The following is a 17,408-nucleotide window of genomic DNA, read 5'->3' as shown; positions in this document are numbered from 1 at the left end:
TTTCCTGGGGAAGGCGCGCTCCTGCGCTGATGGCACCACGTGCCTCGTGGTGCTGTCACTTTTCCAGCGTACACACACACAGAAACCAAGATCCCCAGAACTGTCCAGAGGGAGGAGGGTATGAAAGCATAAGAAGCTGTTCCGGTCAGGACAGTTCGGAGATGGCTGGCGGGCTGAGCTGGACGAGAGTGACCTGAAGCCCGGCCCCGCATCCTGGAAGAAGGGTAGCTTTAACAGTTTCCTTCATTAGAGGCTCTTGGTCTTCAGCGTTCTTTCAGGGTGATTGTTATTCTAGAAGGTTCCCAGGGCGGCGTGGGAGGGGGACGGGGGTGGGTTTGCTCTACACTATGATTGTATGTGCTCTGTTTACCCTAGCGGTATAAGAATCAAATTCTGATTTTTAATTTGAATAAATATAAGAATGCTGGGGGAGGGGGAAGACACCTGTATTTTGTTAACAAAACGTGATGAGAAGTTGAGAATAAGGCGGTGGATGAACATAGAGCAGGAGTTAAACGTGTCCAGTCGCTGTGTTGTACACCCGAAATGAACGTAACCCGTGTGTTAACTGTGATTCAATTTGAAAGAAGCGCATATAATCTGGAGACATTTCCACTTCAGATGATGGTGTGCCGAATCATTAGAATTAATCCTTTTGCTGAGAAGAACTGGAAAACTGATCAAAATATTTTTTTTTAATTTTTGCTTGAATGGGGCTCCTGGGTGGTTCAGTTGGTTAAGCATCTGCCTTCGGCTCAGGTCATGATCCCAGGGTCCTGAGATCAAGCCCCGAATTGGGCTCCCTGCTCATCGGGGAGCCTGCTTCTCCCTCTCTCTCTGCACCCCCCTGACTCATGCTCTCTGTCTCGCTCTCAAATAAATAAGTAAATAAAATCTTTAAAAAAAATAAATTTCTGCTTGAATGAATTGAAAAATAACAATATAGTAAAAAGAAACAAACAAAAAACACTTCTGGGCTGAGATCTAAGCTAAGAAAGAGATCCGGAGACGCAAGCCTTGCATTTGGGATGGTCCAACACCTACGTCTCCGAACAGATGCTTCCCTGCCTGCCCTCTTCCGTGTGTGCCAACCTCTTCCTGCCTCTTCTAGCCAACCATTGTCTTCCCTTCCCCTCACTTCACTACCTTTACACTAACACCCTCCAACCTTAAATGGCCTCCCCCTCTCTGCATACCCCCTCACTATGACTTTATCAAGTGCTGCTTTATGGTGTTTGATGAGTTTTCATGATTCTGTTTTCCCAGGTAGCCACCACCCAAAACAAGATGTAGCAAATTTCTCTCTCTCTCTCTCTTTTTTTTTTTTTTTATGCTGTTTGCTGGCAAAACCTCTTATACCTTACCCCAGGTGTAAAGTCCATTTGGAATTATCTTACCAATAGTTTCATTTTGTCGGTTTTCTAACTTTTTATAAGTGGAATCATCGTGTAAATGCTCTTGGATGTCTGGCTTCTTTCATTTAGCATGTTTTTGAGGTTCACCTGTGTTATTGTGGGTGTCAGACGTTTGTCCATTTTTATTACTTTTTATTATTTCCTTAAATGAATATACCACAATTTCTTTGCCTAGTCACCGGTTGATGCACATTTGAATTATTTCCAGCATTGACCTCTTTGAATAAATTTGCTGTGAACAGGCATGCACAACTCTTTTGCAGACATGTGTTTTCATTCTTTTTTAAAATTTCTTTTTATTTATTTGACAGACAGAGATCACAAGTAGACAGACAGGCAGGCAGAGAGAGAGGAGAAATCAGGCTCCCTACTGAGGCTCTCTGCCCAACACGGGGCTCGATCCCAGGACCCTGGGACCACGTCCTGAGCCGAAGGCAGAGGCCTTAACCCACTGAGCCACCCAGGCGCCCCTTGTGTGTAAATATCTAGGCACAGACCCACTGAGCTCTAGGGTGGATAGATGCTGAACTTCAGTAGAAACTGTCCCTTACCTTCCTGCCAGGAGTGTCATGAGGATTCAGCTGTTGTATGTCTTTGCCAATATTTGGTGTTGTCGGTATTTTTTGTGTTAGCCTTTCTCTAACGTGTTCGGTGGGGGGGATCTTATTGTGGTCTTGATTTTCCTTTTCCTCATGACTGATGATGTTGGGGAACTTTTCATGTGCTTCCTAGCCATTCATAAATCTTTAGGGAACTGCTTATTTAAGATTTTGTTGCCAACTCATTCTTTCTAATCATTATTTGGTTCCATTGTCTGATTGAAATGAAACGCATCTAGTTGAATTCTCTCTTAATATTTAAATTGTCTCAAATTTGTGGTTTTCTCCACCAGCCTGAAATGACTGTGTCTATAAACTTTTGTGTCCATGGGCGGTATTTTCTGCGTGCTGCCTTTTTTGCCAACTTTTGGGCACTTAATGGTAAGAAAGAGTGGGCAAGGACTTCCATATTTTCACCAGAAAAGAACTCAACTGTCTGGAACCATCCTGGAGCCCGAGTCACAGGTGCCCTTATGACATCACATCTCTGTCTCTTCCTCCCCTCTTCCTGCCAGGCTGCGGCGGGGAGAGTACAGACCTGGGAGCAATGGAACCATCATGCTCCTATCATGGGGAATTTAGGGGATTATAGACCTGAGGGACTTTGAACCATCCATATCCAAGTCATGGGCATTCAGTTTTGTGTAAGAGAGAGCCACCCAAAGTTGCAGTCAGGGGAAGGTGGATTTCCACAGTTAACTCAGGATGTGAGGGGCACCTGGGGTGGCTCAGTGGGTTAAAGCCTCTGCTTTCGGCTCGGGTCGTGGTCCTGGGGTCCTGGGATCGAGCCCCACATCGGGCTCTCTGCTCAGCAGGGAGCCTGCTTCCTCCTCTCTCTCTGCTGCCTCTCTGCCTGCTTGTGATCTCTGTCTGTCAAATAAATAAAATCTTAAAAAAAAAAAAAAAACTCAGGATGCGAGTTCTACATCGAGGGGCTCTGGGCCAGGCAGGAGGTTGAGTATGTGGTGGACTTAGCATGAAGTTGTACACAGTTCTAATGATAGCGTTCTCTGAACTCTGATTACAGAAGGATGGCAATGTTTGTGAAATCGTGATAGAAGATATTGAGGAAACCACTTTGAGGAAAGAGGAAGAGGAAGAGAAAGTGGAAGAAAAAGTGGAAGAGAAAGAGGAAGAAAAAAAAGAGAAAAAGAAGAAAAAGAAAGAGACTCCACCCCCACCCCCACCCCCTCCACCTCCACCTCCACCTCCCCCACCCCCACCAGCAAAGGTAGGTCAGTGGAGGCCCTCAAAGTTGAGGGTGACTCTTATTTGCAAGGAGTGTTGGGTTGTCTTCTCTGTGCCCCATAGCATGGCATGATCCTAGAATCTGTCACCGGGACCAGGTTCCATGTGTGAGTACAAGGTTGGGCTTTGATGATTCCTCGAGAACAATAAGCATAAGCCAGAATGTCCCAGGCCAATTGAAATGAACGGTTGCCCTACCCAGAGCTGGAATGAGTAGGGCAACCATTCATCCTGATTGGCTTGGGACATTCCGCTTTATCCTTGGTTATCCTCTCCTCCAAGTTCCTTCTTGGTCAGAGAAAGGTGGGTGACGGAGGCACAGAGACTTGGTCGTAAGGACAGGAACCCCTGACAAGTGGGACTCAGACCCTGCCAAGCTGGGGAGTGGGGCAGTGAGGCTGTGTTTGGAGAAGGCATTGCCACGTGCAGGGAAAGCCGAGTATAGAACTGGGAGTGTGCGTGTACACGTGTGCACGTATGCGTGCTAACTGACGTTTAAGATGTGAGAACCCCACGAAGTGAAAGTGAGAGATAAATGAGAAGGACTCCACACTGCATGGAGCAGGGAAACTTGTACTACTGCGACTTGATGGAGAGACACAGCAGGTTGTGGGTTGAGCTGGATGGAGTCAGGCATGAATGCAAACAAAGACTGCCACTTCTCCAGCCACCTGGGTGGGGTGGAGGGGAAGGAATACGCAGCCCAGGTAGGTGGCCAGGCCCAGGCCCAGGTGGAACGTGACGCATGGCGTGCTTCTTCCAGACAGGCCAGCCAGGATAGCTAGTGCCAGAATGTTCCATTCTACAGTCCAGGAGCCTGAGCCCCGGGGGGCAATCTGAGGTCCATTGAGAGAGAGGCGCAGAGACCAGACACCTATCTGGTCTACTGGCTCCCTGCCCAGTGCTCCTGAACTTCTGAGCAAGCCCTGCTTGGCCTGCCCTGGAGCTGAGGTGGGTGGGGAATGTTCCCTGAGGATCCTTTGTTTATCTTTGCCACCTCTCTCCCCCCCAAAAAAGAAGCATCCTGACCGAGAGCAGAAAGCCATAAAGATCCAGGCGTGGTGGCGGGGCACCCTGGTGCGCAGGACCTTGCTGCACGCGGCACTCAGAGCATGTGTCATTCAGCACTGGTGGAAGCTGATGCTGACCAAGCTGCTGGAGAGGAGAAAGAGAGCAGCCCTCGAGTCCTTCTCGCGACGAGAATGGGCAGTGGTCCAGCTGCAATCCTGGGTCCGCATGTGGCGCGTCCGCCAGCGCTACTGCCGTTTGCTCCACGCTGCCCGCATCATCCAGGTCTACTGGCGCTGGCATAACTGCCGTTCCCGTGGCTTTTTCCAGGGTACCTACGACCTCACGGCATCCCATCTGGGTCTTGAACTTGAGATTTTTTTGGGCTCACAGATTTGTCGGATTACAGACTGCATCCCCTTCCCAATAAAGAACTGATCAGGTCTGCTCCACCTCTGCGTCAACGGGTCTCTTTCAGGCCGGCCCCCGGAGGGCCATGTGTCAGCAGAGGGTCAGGGAAAATGGCTGCAGAGACTAGGCCTGGCACAGTCTGCTCAAGGAGGGGCCCAGGAGTCTGAGCATCTGGTGCTGGAGGGTGGGGCCTGAAACCCGGGAGCCTCCCCGTCTGACACTGGGGGAGGAGACTTGGGGTCGCAGGGCCACCCACTCAGCCAACTCAAGGGAGACTCCTTCACAGTGTGGTCCATGCACATGGCGCCCCCTGTGACTGTGCCCCATGGAGGGTTCTTCATTCTTCACTGTCTTCCCATCACATTTAGAACAAGTCCAAAAACCCTCCTGGGGTCTCCATAAGCCTGCATGGTCCCGGCCTGGCCATGTCTTCCTGGCCCCCTGCCTTTCAGATCGCCCCCGCACCTCCACATTTTCATCTCAGCACTTTGCACTTGCTGCTTCCTCTCCTTAGATAGCCTTTCCAGGTGGGGCATCCCCTCCACTCACGTGTGTCTCTGCCCCATGCTCCCTCCTCAGGGAGACCTCCTTCGACCATCTTATTGAAATGACTTCCCCACCCTGTACTGTACGTTCTAGTCCCTGACCCTGCTTTCCTGCTTTCAAAGTCCTCGTTGCTACCCAAGATTATCTTACATCATTTTCTGTTTTTTATTGCCCCCAGTAGAGGGTGAGCTCCAGGAGAGCAAGACTCTGGGTTCAGTGCTGTTCCCGGAACCTAGGTCAGTAGTTCTCTCTTCTTCTCCCTCTCTCTTCCATAAATAAATAAACACACACACACACACACACACACATATATATGGGACAAATAACATATATATATGTATACACACACACACACATATATATGCTATTCTACATATTCTACATAATAAGCCATTTTTTCATCCTTAAAAAAAAATCCCTTTTGGGTTTGGGAGAGACTGCCCTTCCTAGGGCCAGCCAGTCCTTAGAGATAGCAAAGGACTCATCCCAGAGCATGCTTTTCATCCGCAAAGGAACCAGTGCAGGGCCATACCTCCTCTTTCTTTGTCCTGTACACCCCAGGGGGCCATAGTCCTCTGCTTTAATCGTCCTAAACCAGGTGTACCAAGCATCTGTATAACTTCATGGCCACAGAAAATACTCAAACCAGTCAATCCTACACTGTTCACCCTATCCTGCCTTGCCTTTCCCACTCCAACAAAAGCCATGGGAAAAGCTGTTTTCTCAGTCCTGTCTTCTGCCGCCCGACCACACCTGATGCCTCCCCCGTGACCCTGCATGACATGGGGTGACCTCCTCTTTCAGACGTCAGAGTATAACAGATTTTGTGTTCTTGTGCTTCTATTCTGTTATGGTTGCACCTGACAGACCATCACATAAAAGGACACAGAACATGAATCTAATTTAAGTACATTTCACGTAACCATTTCTAGATTCACCACATAACCTTAACCATTAACGTAAGACTAACAATTCAGTGGCATTTAGTACCTTCATGGTGTTAAGCAACGACTATCATCTGTACCAAGTTCTAAAACATTTTCACCATCCTAAATGAAAACCTTGTGCCCCTGAAACAATCACTTTTCAGCACCCCTTCCTCCAGCCAATGGCAACCACCAGTCTGCAGCCTGTCTCCAGAGATTTCCCTATGGGACACTTTCGGTATAAATGAAATCATAAAATATTTTGTGTCTGGTTTTACTTAACACGTTTCGGAGGCTCATCACCCTGTAGCATGCATCAGTACTTCATTACTTTTTTAAAAAGATTTATTATTTTAGAGGGACTGAGAGAGAGAATCTCAAGCAGATGCCCCACTGAGCATGGAGCCCAGTGTGGGTCTGGATCTCATAACCATAAGATCATGATCTGAGCCAAAATCAAGAGTCAGATGCTTAACCTTACTGAGCAACCCAGGTGCCTCTTGTTCTTGGTTGCTTTTTTATTTGGAAGATTTTATTTATTTGACAGAGCAAGAGCACAAGGAAGTGGCAGACAGAAGGAGAAGGAGAAGCAGGCTCCTGCTGAGCAAGGAGCCCAACATGGCTTGATCCCAGGACCTTGGGATCATGACCTGAGCCGAAGGCAGAGGCTTAACCCACTGAGCCACCCACGTGCCCCTCTTTGTTACTCTTTATGGGTGATTGGTATGTTTTGTCTGGCTATACCAGCTTTTGTTTATCCACTCATCTTTTGATAGACATTTGGATTGGGTGCACCTTTTGGCTGCTGTGAATGATGCCACTACGAATACTTAGCATTTACACCATTTCACATTCCCACCAACGATGTACAGGCTCCAATTTCCCTACACTCTTGTTGACACTTGTTATTGTCTTTTTTTCAAATTCTTGCCAACTTAGTGGGAAGTGGTATCTCACTGCAGTATTATTTGCACTTCCTTTGTGATGAATGATGTTAGGTATCTTCTCATGCTTTTTGGCCATTTGCATACCTTTGGAGGAACATCTGTTCAAGTTTTGAAAAGAGACTTTTCATTAGGTTGTGGCTTTCTTTGGTGGTTTCAGTAAATACTTATGTAATGAATGAGTACATGATCCTACCAGACCATGGATTTGTGGTTTCACTATGGTTCACACCCTACTTTCTAGAAACACATGTCCTACCATCCCTGAATGAATCGCTTCGACAACCATCTTCGAACCGTCATGCCCAATAGACACATTATTCTAGGGCTTCTTGAGTTATTATCCCTCCCTGATAACGTTCCCATATGTGTGAGTGTGTGTGTGTGTGTGTGTGTACCAGGTGGTGGAGGGGGGATCTACTGTTGTCTCTTCATTTCAGCTACAGATCCTTCCCCGTTGCTTTTCATCTGCCTATGTGTCTCTGTCTATCTCTCATAATTTCATCTTTCACTATATAATTATCTGTTTATGTTCCTCAGTATCTTTCTCCTTCGGGCCAGACCTTCTTCTCTACACATTTCATAATGTCATGTCTCCTTGTCTCTGTCGTTTCAATTTGCTGGATTTTCTGGATCTGTATGTTTCTGATAGAGATCGTTAATAGTTAACCTGCCAATTCTCAGACACAGTTCTGCTCTTCTAGACCCTGCTTACTCCTTATCCCTAAGAACTCCACAAAGATGAGAGGGACAGGTCTCATGGAGGGCACCAGCATGGTTGCTCCTGGATGATGGAGGCATCATCCATCATCCATCATCCATCATGGATCAGCCTAGGATATGTGCAAGTACTTAGAGGAATGTCAGAATATTTTATGCCTATGGTTCAGGGATGAGCACATGGCGCAAGTCAGGCCAGTGAGTCTCCATTCTGGTATGGTTTTGGAACTCTTAGAATTGCCAACTATAAAGATTATGAAACCAGAGCTGCTATAGACACCACATGGAAATAGCTGAGAATGGAGTTAACACAGAGGAAAGTAGATCCAACAGGTGCCAGGAGAGAAAGGAAGCTCTGAGGATTGCTTTGGGCCTCTGGATCCAGCCATGCCTGAAGCTACCACTACCTATACTATGGGAATTCATTTTGTGAGACAATCAACCTTCATTTTCACTTAAGTCAGTTTGCTGAGACAGATAGCAAAAGAATAGGAGATCTCAATAGATTAATAAACACTTAGATTGAATTTTATGTGAGCTGGTTTTCAGAAAGTGGTTTTCAAAAATTAGTTTTTTAATTAGAAACTTGGCAGAAGGTGTGCTTAGGGAATTCTTGACAGTAAGTGTGGAATTATCTCTCATTTAATGTGCCCAAAGGACCAAAGCATTCTTGTAATGCTGTGTAGCGTGGTGAAATGGAAAAGTGTTGTGGATTAATGGGTAATTCTTCCAATTATCTAGAATCAGAATGGCCAGAATATTAATCTAATCATGGATTGGTCACCTATGAGCCAAATGTGGAGTCTTTAATTAGCCTAGTTCAACAAGTCAGCAGGAGGGAGCCATGGGCAACTATCAGCCATTTATGAAACAACTGTATTAGGAATAAATAAAATTGTCCCATCCTTCCCTTGCCCTCTACTCAGCTTACACAAAGCATATGTGTGGCAGCCTTCACTTCCAGGATAACCTCTGAGCTCTACCTCCTAAAAAGAGTAGGCAGTCGTCCCATGGAAATCCTATTATATGTGTTGGACCTAGGAGAGAAATAGACCAATGCTTTTCAAACAGTAGCATATGTTACAACCACGTAGAGAGCTCATTAAAAAAGATCCCTGGGATCCACCCAGCACTTCTGATTCAGTAGAGGGTCCCAAGAACGGGTATCCCTAATAAGTTTCCAGGTGATGCTATGACTTCTGTTCTAGAGACCACTTTGAGCACCACTGGGGTGGAGCGTAACTATGTGGTCACTGTGAATGCCAACACAACCAAAGTAACAAACTTCAAATAAATTGGAAGTTTATTTCTCTTTCCCAAAGAAGTTCAGAAATAGGTGCCCAGGCCCAGTTGGAACTTCACAGGGGGAGGAATCCTGCCCCTTCTAACTTGCTACTTGGCTATATATAATCTCTAGCCCAAGGTCACTTCATGATCCTGAATGGCTCCTGAGGTTTCTTTTGGTTACTGTTTTTTTTTTTTTTTTTTTTTTTAAGATTTTATTTATTTGACAGGCAGAGATCACAGGTAGGCAGAGAGGCAGGCAGGGAAGGGGGCCCTGAGATCATGAGACCATGATGAGATCATGACCTGAGCTGAAGGCAGAGGCTTTACTCCACTGAGCCACCCAGGCGCCCCTCTTTTTGTTATTGTTGTTTTGTTTTTTAAGGAGGCGCCACACTATTGGAGCCCAACCTGGGGCCCAAACTCACGACCTTGAGATCAAGACCTGCGCTGAGATCAAGAGTCAGAGCTTAACTGACTGAGCCACCCAGACACCGCAGCTACTTCAATTTCAATATTCCCATCCAGTCTAGCCAGCAAGGAGAAAAGAGGAAGAGAAAGTCATACTCCTTCTCTTTTAGGGCATATCCTTGAAGTTACACATACCACTTCTTTTCTCTCTCTCTCTCTTTTTTTTTTTTTTACAAATACTTTTTTTTATTATGTTAGTCACCATACAGTACTTCGTTACCTTTTGATACAGTCTTCCATGTTTCCTTGTTTGCAGTGCCCATTGCAACACGTGCCCTCCTTAATACCCATCACCCTTACACATGCCACTTCTGTCCATAACTCAAAGGCTACAAAAGAAGACTAAATAAAAGGAGAAATATACCATATATTATTGATAGAATGAGTTACCATTGTAAAGTTGTCAGTTATCTCCAAATTTATAAGTTAAATTCAATTCCTATAAATATCTCATGAAGACTTTTTGGGAACTTGACAAACCTATACAAAAAAAAAAAATCACATTGAATAAGTGTCCATAATTAGTCAAGACAATTTAAAAAAAAAGAGACTAGGAGGTGGGAATACCATAAGTCACATTAAAATGTACCACAAGAATATAATAACAACAGTATGTAATTGAGGCACCAACCACTAAGAATCTGAGATGAGGAATAAACATTTATTTTTTTAAAGATTTTATTTATTTATTTGACAGAGAGAGAGATCACAAGTAGGCAGAGGGGCAGGCAGGGGGTGGGGGCGGGGGGGAGCAAGCTCCCTGTTGAGCAGAGAGCCCAATGCGAGGCTCGATCCCAGGACCCTGAGACCATGACCTGAGCCAAAGGCAGAGCCTTAACCCACTGAGCCACCCAGGCACCCCGAGGAATAAACATTTAAAAGAATTTGTTTTCCAAAGTTGGGAGAGCCTGGTGGTGGGGATTAAGGAGGGCACGTATTGCATGGAGCTCTGGCTGTGGTGCATAAACAATGAATCTTGGAACACTGAAAAATATAGAATTAAATTTTTTTTAATTTTTAATTTTTTTATAAACATATAATATATTTTAACCCCCGGGGTACAGGTATGTGAATCGCCAGGTTTACACACTTCATAGCACTCACCATAGCACATACCCTCCCCAATGTCCATAACCCCACCCCCTTCTCCCAACCTCCCTCCCCCCAGCAACCCTGTTTGTTTTGTGAGATTAAGAGTCACTTATGGTTCGTCTCCCTCCCAATCCCATCTTGTTTCATTTATTCATCTCCTACCCACTTAACCCCCCCATGTTGTATCTCCACTTCCTCATATCAGGGAGATCATATGATAGTTGTCTTTCTCTGCTTGACTTATTTCGCTAGAATTAATTTAAAAAAAATAAACAAATAAAAAGAATTTGTTGTATTTCCCCTTCACCCCATTCTCCTCCTTCATGTGTATAGCGGGACAATAACCCTCTTCCACCCTAGCAGAAGAGAAGTTTTATTTTCTGCATAAGCTGAACCAGAGAGCATCTAGACTCTGGGATTTCAGTCTTGGCTGAAGGCAGAGGTGAAGCTCCGTACCAAAATGGAGGGATTAACTGAAACTTCACAGGCCAAACAGCAAGGCCTCCAGCCCTCTCTGCTGGATCACCTGCCTGTAGGCTTGTGCTCAGGCTTCATTCTACTCTCTGACTCAGTGTTCCGGGATTCCCCTCTGGGGCATCAGTTAATTATTGCCACACAAATGCTGCATAGCAAACTGCCACAGCCTCAGTGGTATACCACAGTAAGCATGTTGCCCTGGGCAGTGTTTCAGTGGGGGAAGCTCTGCTCCACATGTCTCTCATCCTCCTTTTCATACCAGTAGGCTACCCGTCACTTCCTTGTTGGCAATGGTAGAAGTGCAAGAGGGCAAACATAAATTGGCAAAGACTTCTGAAGCCAAAGTCAAATTTGCCTTTCATCATTCCACTTTACTCTCGGGCCAGAGCATGTTGCACTGTTAAACCCAAGGCACAGGACGATAGCTCTTTCCCCTTATGGGAAGAAAGCACAAAGTTCTATAGGAAAATATATGCACCTAGGATGATTAAAGCAATCTATCACAAGTTCCAAAGAATAAAACAAGTGAATAGTGGTATTTGGCCCACCACCCCACTGAAACAAAACCCAACTCTGCCTTATTAACCTATACTGAGTGGCGCCAATTAGTAAGCCCCACCAATGCACACTGAGCTTCCCTTTGGCATTCCAGTGCCATGCTTATACACATGAAGAGACAACCAAGGATTATAAACATGAGAGACGGAGATAAAAACAAAAACAGAAAAAAGGGGAATTAAATTAAATAGAGACAATATGGGAAACAAGAAAAAGTTTTAAAAAACCAAACAAACAATTAAAACTAATATTCCTAGTAAAAGATAACAAACCAATGAAACAAGAATAGTGTGCTACAAAAGGAGAATAGTCTGAGGACAAGAACGAGCTCTTGAAAGTTAAGACTCTTTTAAAAATGGAGAAAATCTTCCAGAAAGTAGAACAAAAAAACAGAGTTAGAAAATAGCATAGGGGTGCCTGGGAGGCACAGTTGGTTAAATGTGCTACTCTTGATTTCAGCTCAGGTCATGATCTCAGGGTCATGGGGTCAAGCCCCACATCAGGATCCCTGCTAAGCATGGAGTCTGCTTGTCCCTCTCCCTCTGCTCCTCCCCTGCTCATGCTCTCTCTCAAAAATAAATAAATAAATAAATAAATAAAACAAAATTGTGTAGAATATATTGGAAAATAAGAGAATCGATCAATAATGAACTAGTAGGATTTCTATAAGTATTAAATTGAGAAAATTAAAAGGTAAAAATTATTTCTTTTATTATTTTTTTAAAGATTTTTATTGACTTATTTGACAGAGAAGAAGAGCAAGATAGCATAAACAGGGGAAGCAACAGAGGGAGAGGGAGAAGCAGGCTCCCCATTGAGCAGGGAGCCCATGTGGAGCTCCAACCCAGAACCTTGGGATCATGATCTGAACTGGAGGCAGACACTTAACTGACTGAGCCAACTGGGCATCCTGGTAGAAATTATTTTTTAGACACCAATACAGTAAGGCTTCCCAGAGTTGGGTCATACAAATTTTATAAACTAACATGCCTCATACAATGATCTCAGAGAGGCTGAGAACAACATACCTATTGGGTACAAGGGATATGGGATGGTTAGCTCAGAGATTAATTATATACCAGGATTCTCAGAGTAGAACACATTAGTGACATCACTGTTTAAAGATTCTTCTAACATGGGTTGCCTGGGCATCTGCCTTTGGCTCAGTCATGATTCCAGGGTCCTGGCATCAAGCCCTGCATTGGGCTCCTTACTAGGTGGGAAGCCTGCTTCTCCCTCTCCCATTCTCCCTGCTGGTGTTCCATCTCTCCCTGTGTCTCACACTATCAAATAAATAAATAAAATATTTTTTTAAAAAAAGAAAAAAATCATATATTGGCTTATTAGGCACCAAACAGCAAAAGAACAGAGGGTTACAGCAGTTGGGAGGGTGTAGAAATTGGCTGAGGTACCTCCATCCTAACCCTTCCTTGGCCCCTTCAGTTCAGCCTCCATATTCACAGTGATCCTCATTCCCACACATTGAGGAAGGGCACAGTGGCAGAGAAGGCAGGACGCAGAGAGCAGCCTGAGCCCATATGCCTTTCTCAGCATTGGGTGAGCTGCTGTCCTCAGTGGTTGATGACAGGAAGGTCCTGTGGGTGGGCTGAATAGAAGTCACCCTTGGGAAAGGACAGACTCACGGGGGCTGTGGTTTCACAAAGAACATTAGCCCATCCCTGGCAGGAGGGAAATGGGCAGATGTTTCCTCTTTATCCAACAACTTTGAGCCTGAAGAAGGCCACCTGGTCCCTGGGTCATAGTTGCCCTTGTGACATCATGGTCATCTCCCCCTCTTCCACCCTTTCTGCCTCTGGCAGGACCAATGGAGCGGCAACCAGAGGGGGTGTGAACACCAGAAAGACTGCCCCAAACCATGGGCAATAAGTGCTGCGTAAGACAGTCAGGCACCCCCCCTCCCTGGGGATGGGGAGCCGGCCCATGGCAGAAGGACACACCAGATGACTTCAAAGGACTCAGAAAAAATGGGGAGGTAGGGCTTTGAGGACTCCGCCCAGAAGCTGGTCCCCACTCATGCTTTCTCCCTATATTCTGATTGCAGAAGTCTGGTCCAGATGAGGATGCACTAGAGGAAGAAAGACTGAAGGTAGGTGGCGCCCAGGAGTACGAGAGAACCACAGATCACTGATCATCTGGCCACAGAGCCCCCGGAAAAGGGGAGGAGCCATCTCTGGTCCCACAGCTAAGGAGTCACTTCAGTGTGTCTCTCTTGTCCCCATAAATTCCCTCCCTGTTGTACGTGAGCTGTGTGAAGCTTGAAGAGACAGCAGCAAGGTGGGGCAGCTGGGGCACGGCAGAGGGCACTGGAAAGCTGGAAGGATATGGGGGTGACCGAGAGGTAGTAATGGAAATTAAGAGAAGTGAGGTAAGAGCGAGATCTCAAAAGGTCATGGCATGGCGTGGAAGCGTCAGGAGGCGATATCCCAGGCGGGGATTGGGGCTGAGCTGCAGGCCATAAACACAGAAAGGGTCATCGTCAGAGGAACTTTCAGTCCCTCACACCCATGCCAGGGCTTCTGGATCAGAAAGTGTTTCCACTGATTCCATGAACCTGGGAAGACCAGAGAGGAAGCATCTCCCCCTTGTGTAGATGAGGACCCCGAGACTCAGAGGACGAGCCCATGTGTCTGTGGCCACAGACAAGACAGTAGAGGCAAAACCCCACCCGGGACTCCTGGGTCCCCAGAACCACCAGGGGGAAGCCTGGTTGCTAAGAGAGAAGATGAGAGCTCCTCCGTGGCAGACGCCAGCCTAGTGGGCTTTCACAACGCATTCACGCAGAGTCCTCTGCTTTGCTTGGTCAGCGGCTTCGCGAGAAACGCCACAGAGCCCGGATCAAGGCCCGGATCAAGGCCCGGATCAAGGCGGCCAGGAAAATCCAGGCCTGGTGGCGTGGCACCCTGGTGCGCCGCACCCTGCTGGCGGCCGCCCTCTGGGCCTGGGTGATCCAGAACTGGTGGAGGGCGGTGCTGTGCAGGCGGGTTCTTCAGCGGCGGCAGGACCTGCTGAAGATCTACGTCATCCAGGAGAAGGCAGCCGTCAGGCTCCAGTCCTGGGTTCGCATGTGGCAGTGCCACCGACGTTACTGCCACATATGGCACGCCCTCTGCATCCTCCAGGTCCCAAAAAGCTGCTTCGCCTTACAGACCGATGACCATCTACAGGACCAGTACGACGTCCCTCCTGGGCAGCCCGAGTTCCACATCGAAATCCTATCAGTCTAAAAGTACTGCAGGGTGGAGAACCGGCTCCACCACCCCAATAAATGTCTGACCAGGTTTTGTGTGTCTCAGTGACTCGCACACCACGAAGCCCCCAAGGGTCCTGCTGTCCCTCTTCTGCGGAGGGAGACAGCTGTCTGTCCCCCGACTCCCACCCTTTAGTGCCTGTTGCCCCTGCTTTGGGCTGACTGTGCCCGAATGCCACTGACTCTGTCCACATCTGAAGCTGGCACCTGAGGCTGTTGTCACACATCCAGAGCCAAGTCTCCAGTTCCTCACCCTGGAACCATCCTTGTCTCCTGAACTTGCAGCTGGCTTTTTGGGGGGGGGGGGTTATAATCCCAAAGACTCTGGACACCTCCTCTTATGAGAGTGGCCTCTCGATCTGTGCTCTCTCAGCCTGGCATTGTGGGCCAGCTGGGGCTCACAGCCATTGGCTCTCTCTCCCTCCATTTTTTAAAAAGACTTTATTTATTTATTTATTTGACAGAGAGAGAGAGAGAGAGAGAGAGAGATATCACAAATAGAGAAGCAGGCAGAGAGAGAGGAAAGCAGACTCCCTGCTGAGCAGAGAGCTCAAAGCGGGGCTCGATCCCAGGACCCTGAGATCATGACCTGAGCGGAAGGCAGAGGCTTAACCCACTGAGACACCCAGGTGCCCCCTCCCTCTATTTTTAAAAAAATATTTTATTTATTTGACACAGAGAGAGAACGCGCGCACACAAGCAGGGAGAGCTGCAGGCAGGCAGAGGGAGAGGGAGAAGCAGGCTCTCCACCCAGCTAGGAACGTGATCTGATGTGGGACTCGATCTGAGGACCCCAGGATCATGACCTGAGCCGAAGGCAGCCTCTTAACCGACTGAGCCACCCAGACGCCCCAGATATTGGCTCTCTATTTGGCAAGCCCCCAGACTGAAGTCAGACCTTTGGTTGGCTCTCTTGGGAGCCAGACAGCCCGGAGAATGCACAGAAAGCTGGTTGGCCTTAGTGATGGCCGTTTTGCAAGTTTTGTGCTAATCTGGATGCTGTTTTCATTGGAAAATAGCATATATCGTGATGATGAGGAACCTCATCCCTGCCTCCATCCTCAGGACCAGCCTCTGCAGGGTGCTGAAACACAAATAGGGCTCCCAAGGCTTTCCTTCTGTGCCACCTTCTGTGGGCTACCATTCTTAGTGACGTGAACGTTGTCTATGACATCCCAAGCCCTCTGCCTCTCACCTCCAGTGATTTTCACTTCCATCCTACCTGAATCACTCTCTCCTAACTGCACCAGGTATTACTGCTTCTCAAACTGCCTGTAAGGAAGTAGCATTATTATTAAAATGTTCAATCCATCATAGACCAATTCTTCTGTAAAACAAGAAAAGTGAATTCTGAGAAAAATAAATGGAAAAGGTGTACATATGAGTATACAGCTTGTTTTTAGTGGTTAGATTGAACATACATCAAACTGCTATTTCAACTTGATATACAAATTTCTAAGTGCTTCATCTCAATTTTTGTACCTAATCTTGGTGGTAATAAATGCTCACCGTAGTTCCGGTGGCATTGCCATGGTTCTTGTCATAACTGACCACAGTGACAATAGTGCTGATTTTTATCACCTTGGTCCCTAACTTTTGCTTTCGATGCTTTAGGGCAGAAGTCAGAAAACTATGGCCTAAAGTTGAGTGGTCGTGACAGGGACTGTATTGACATCAATCCTACAATACTATCTGGCCCTTTACAGAGAGTATTTGTCAACCTCTGTGCTACAATCATTGATTCTTTTGCATCGTTGCAAATGTTTCTTCAGTTCTAATCAGGACTTTGCAAAGATTGACCTTACCAGCGTTTTGCTCCCCTTGTGCCCAGCTTGGATGCCATTCTTTGTTGAGGATTCTCTTACAATTTTTACCGCCGTTGGCCCTCTCTCTAGCTCTGTATGAACCCGACCCTTCTTCACCTACTTCATCCTGAACCAAAAGAGCTGAATTTCATTGATGAAGAACAAATCACTATATTGCATGGTTGGGGTTCATAGTCACGACCACAGATGGACAGAATTCTCTGTAAATTTGCTTTTTGACCTGAAGACTTCACGCTCTTTCTTTTCTCCCCAAATGGGCAGTTCTTCCTCTTTTCCTTCTGACCTCAAATGATGATGTTATTACACACTTAACTGAGAAAATGGCCATGGACTGGCCTCCCCATCTCCTTACCATCTCATCCCCCATCTCCGTGCCATCCCTATCACACTTGTTACCTTCCTTGAGTTGAAATGAGTTGTCTTTGCACCACCCAAAGCCACCCCAACACATTATTCTTCTGGTTCTCTTCTTTTCCTTTTGCCCACTATCAACTCTTGCCTTTGCAATGATGTCTTTGTGTAATTTCATTTGTTACTCTAAATCAGTTTCTACCTTTTCACCAAATCATTTCCATCAGCATACAGTGTCCCCCACCATTAAAAACACCATTCTTG

At 46.5% G+C, this 17,408-nt stretch overlaps 1 protein-coding gene and 1 long non-coding RNA gene across 2 annotated transcripts; both read left to right on the top strand.

The window, feature by feature from the left end:
* The first annotated feature begins 2,443 nt into the window (after positions 1 to 2,443).
* LOC123394415 lies at positions 2,444 to 3,137 on the top strand. Its single transcript, XR_006609158.1, has 2 exons — positions 2,444 to 2,658; positions 3,042 to 3,137. It is a non-coding gene; the product is annotated as an uncharacterized LOC123394415 (long non-coding RNA).
* Positions 3,138 to 13,487: 10,350 nt separating this feature from the next.
* IQCF3 (IQ motif containing F3) lies at positions 13,488 to 14,993 on the top strand. The gene is made up of 3 exons (XM_004780102.3): positions 13,488 to 13,593; positions 13,762 to 13,806; positions 14,525 to 14,993. Exons 1-3 carry the CDS (start codon positions 13,576 to 13,578, stop codon positions 14,942 to 14,944), a joined length of 483 nt encoding a protein of 160 aa, XP_004780159.1. The 5' UTR covers positions 13,488 to 13,575; the 3' UTR covers positions 14,945 to 14,993.
* The last annotated feature ends 2,415 nt before the right edge of the window (positions 14,994 to 17,408 follow it).

Source organism: Mustela putorius, unplaced genomic scaffold (genome assembly GCF_011764305.1).
Source record: "Mustela putorius furo isolate JIRA1106 unplaced genomic scaffold, ASM1176430v1.1 tig00000095_pilon_pilon_pilon, whole genome shotgun sequence".
Classification (NCBI taxonomy): domain Eukaryota; kingdom Metazoa; phylum Chordata; class Mammalia; order Carnivora; family Mustelidae; genus Mustela; species Mustela putorius.
Note: the sequence above shows the minus strand (reverse complement) of the source record. Positions and strands in the feature narration are given on the sequence as shown.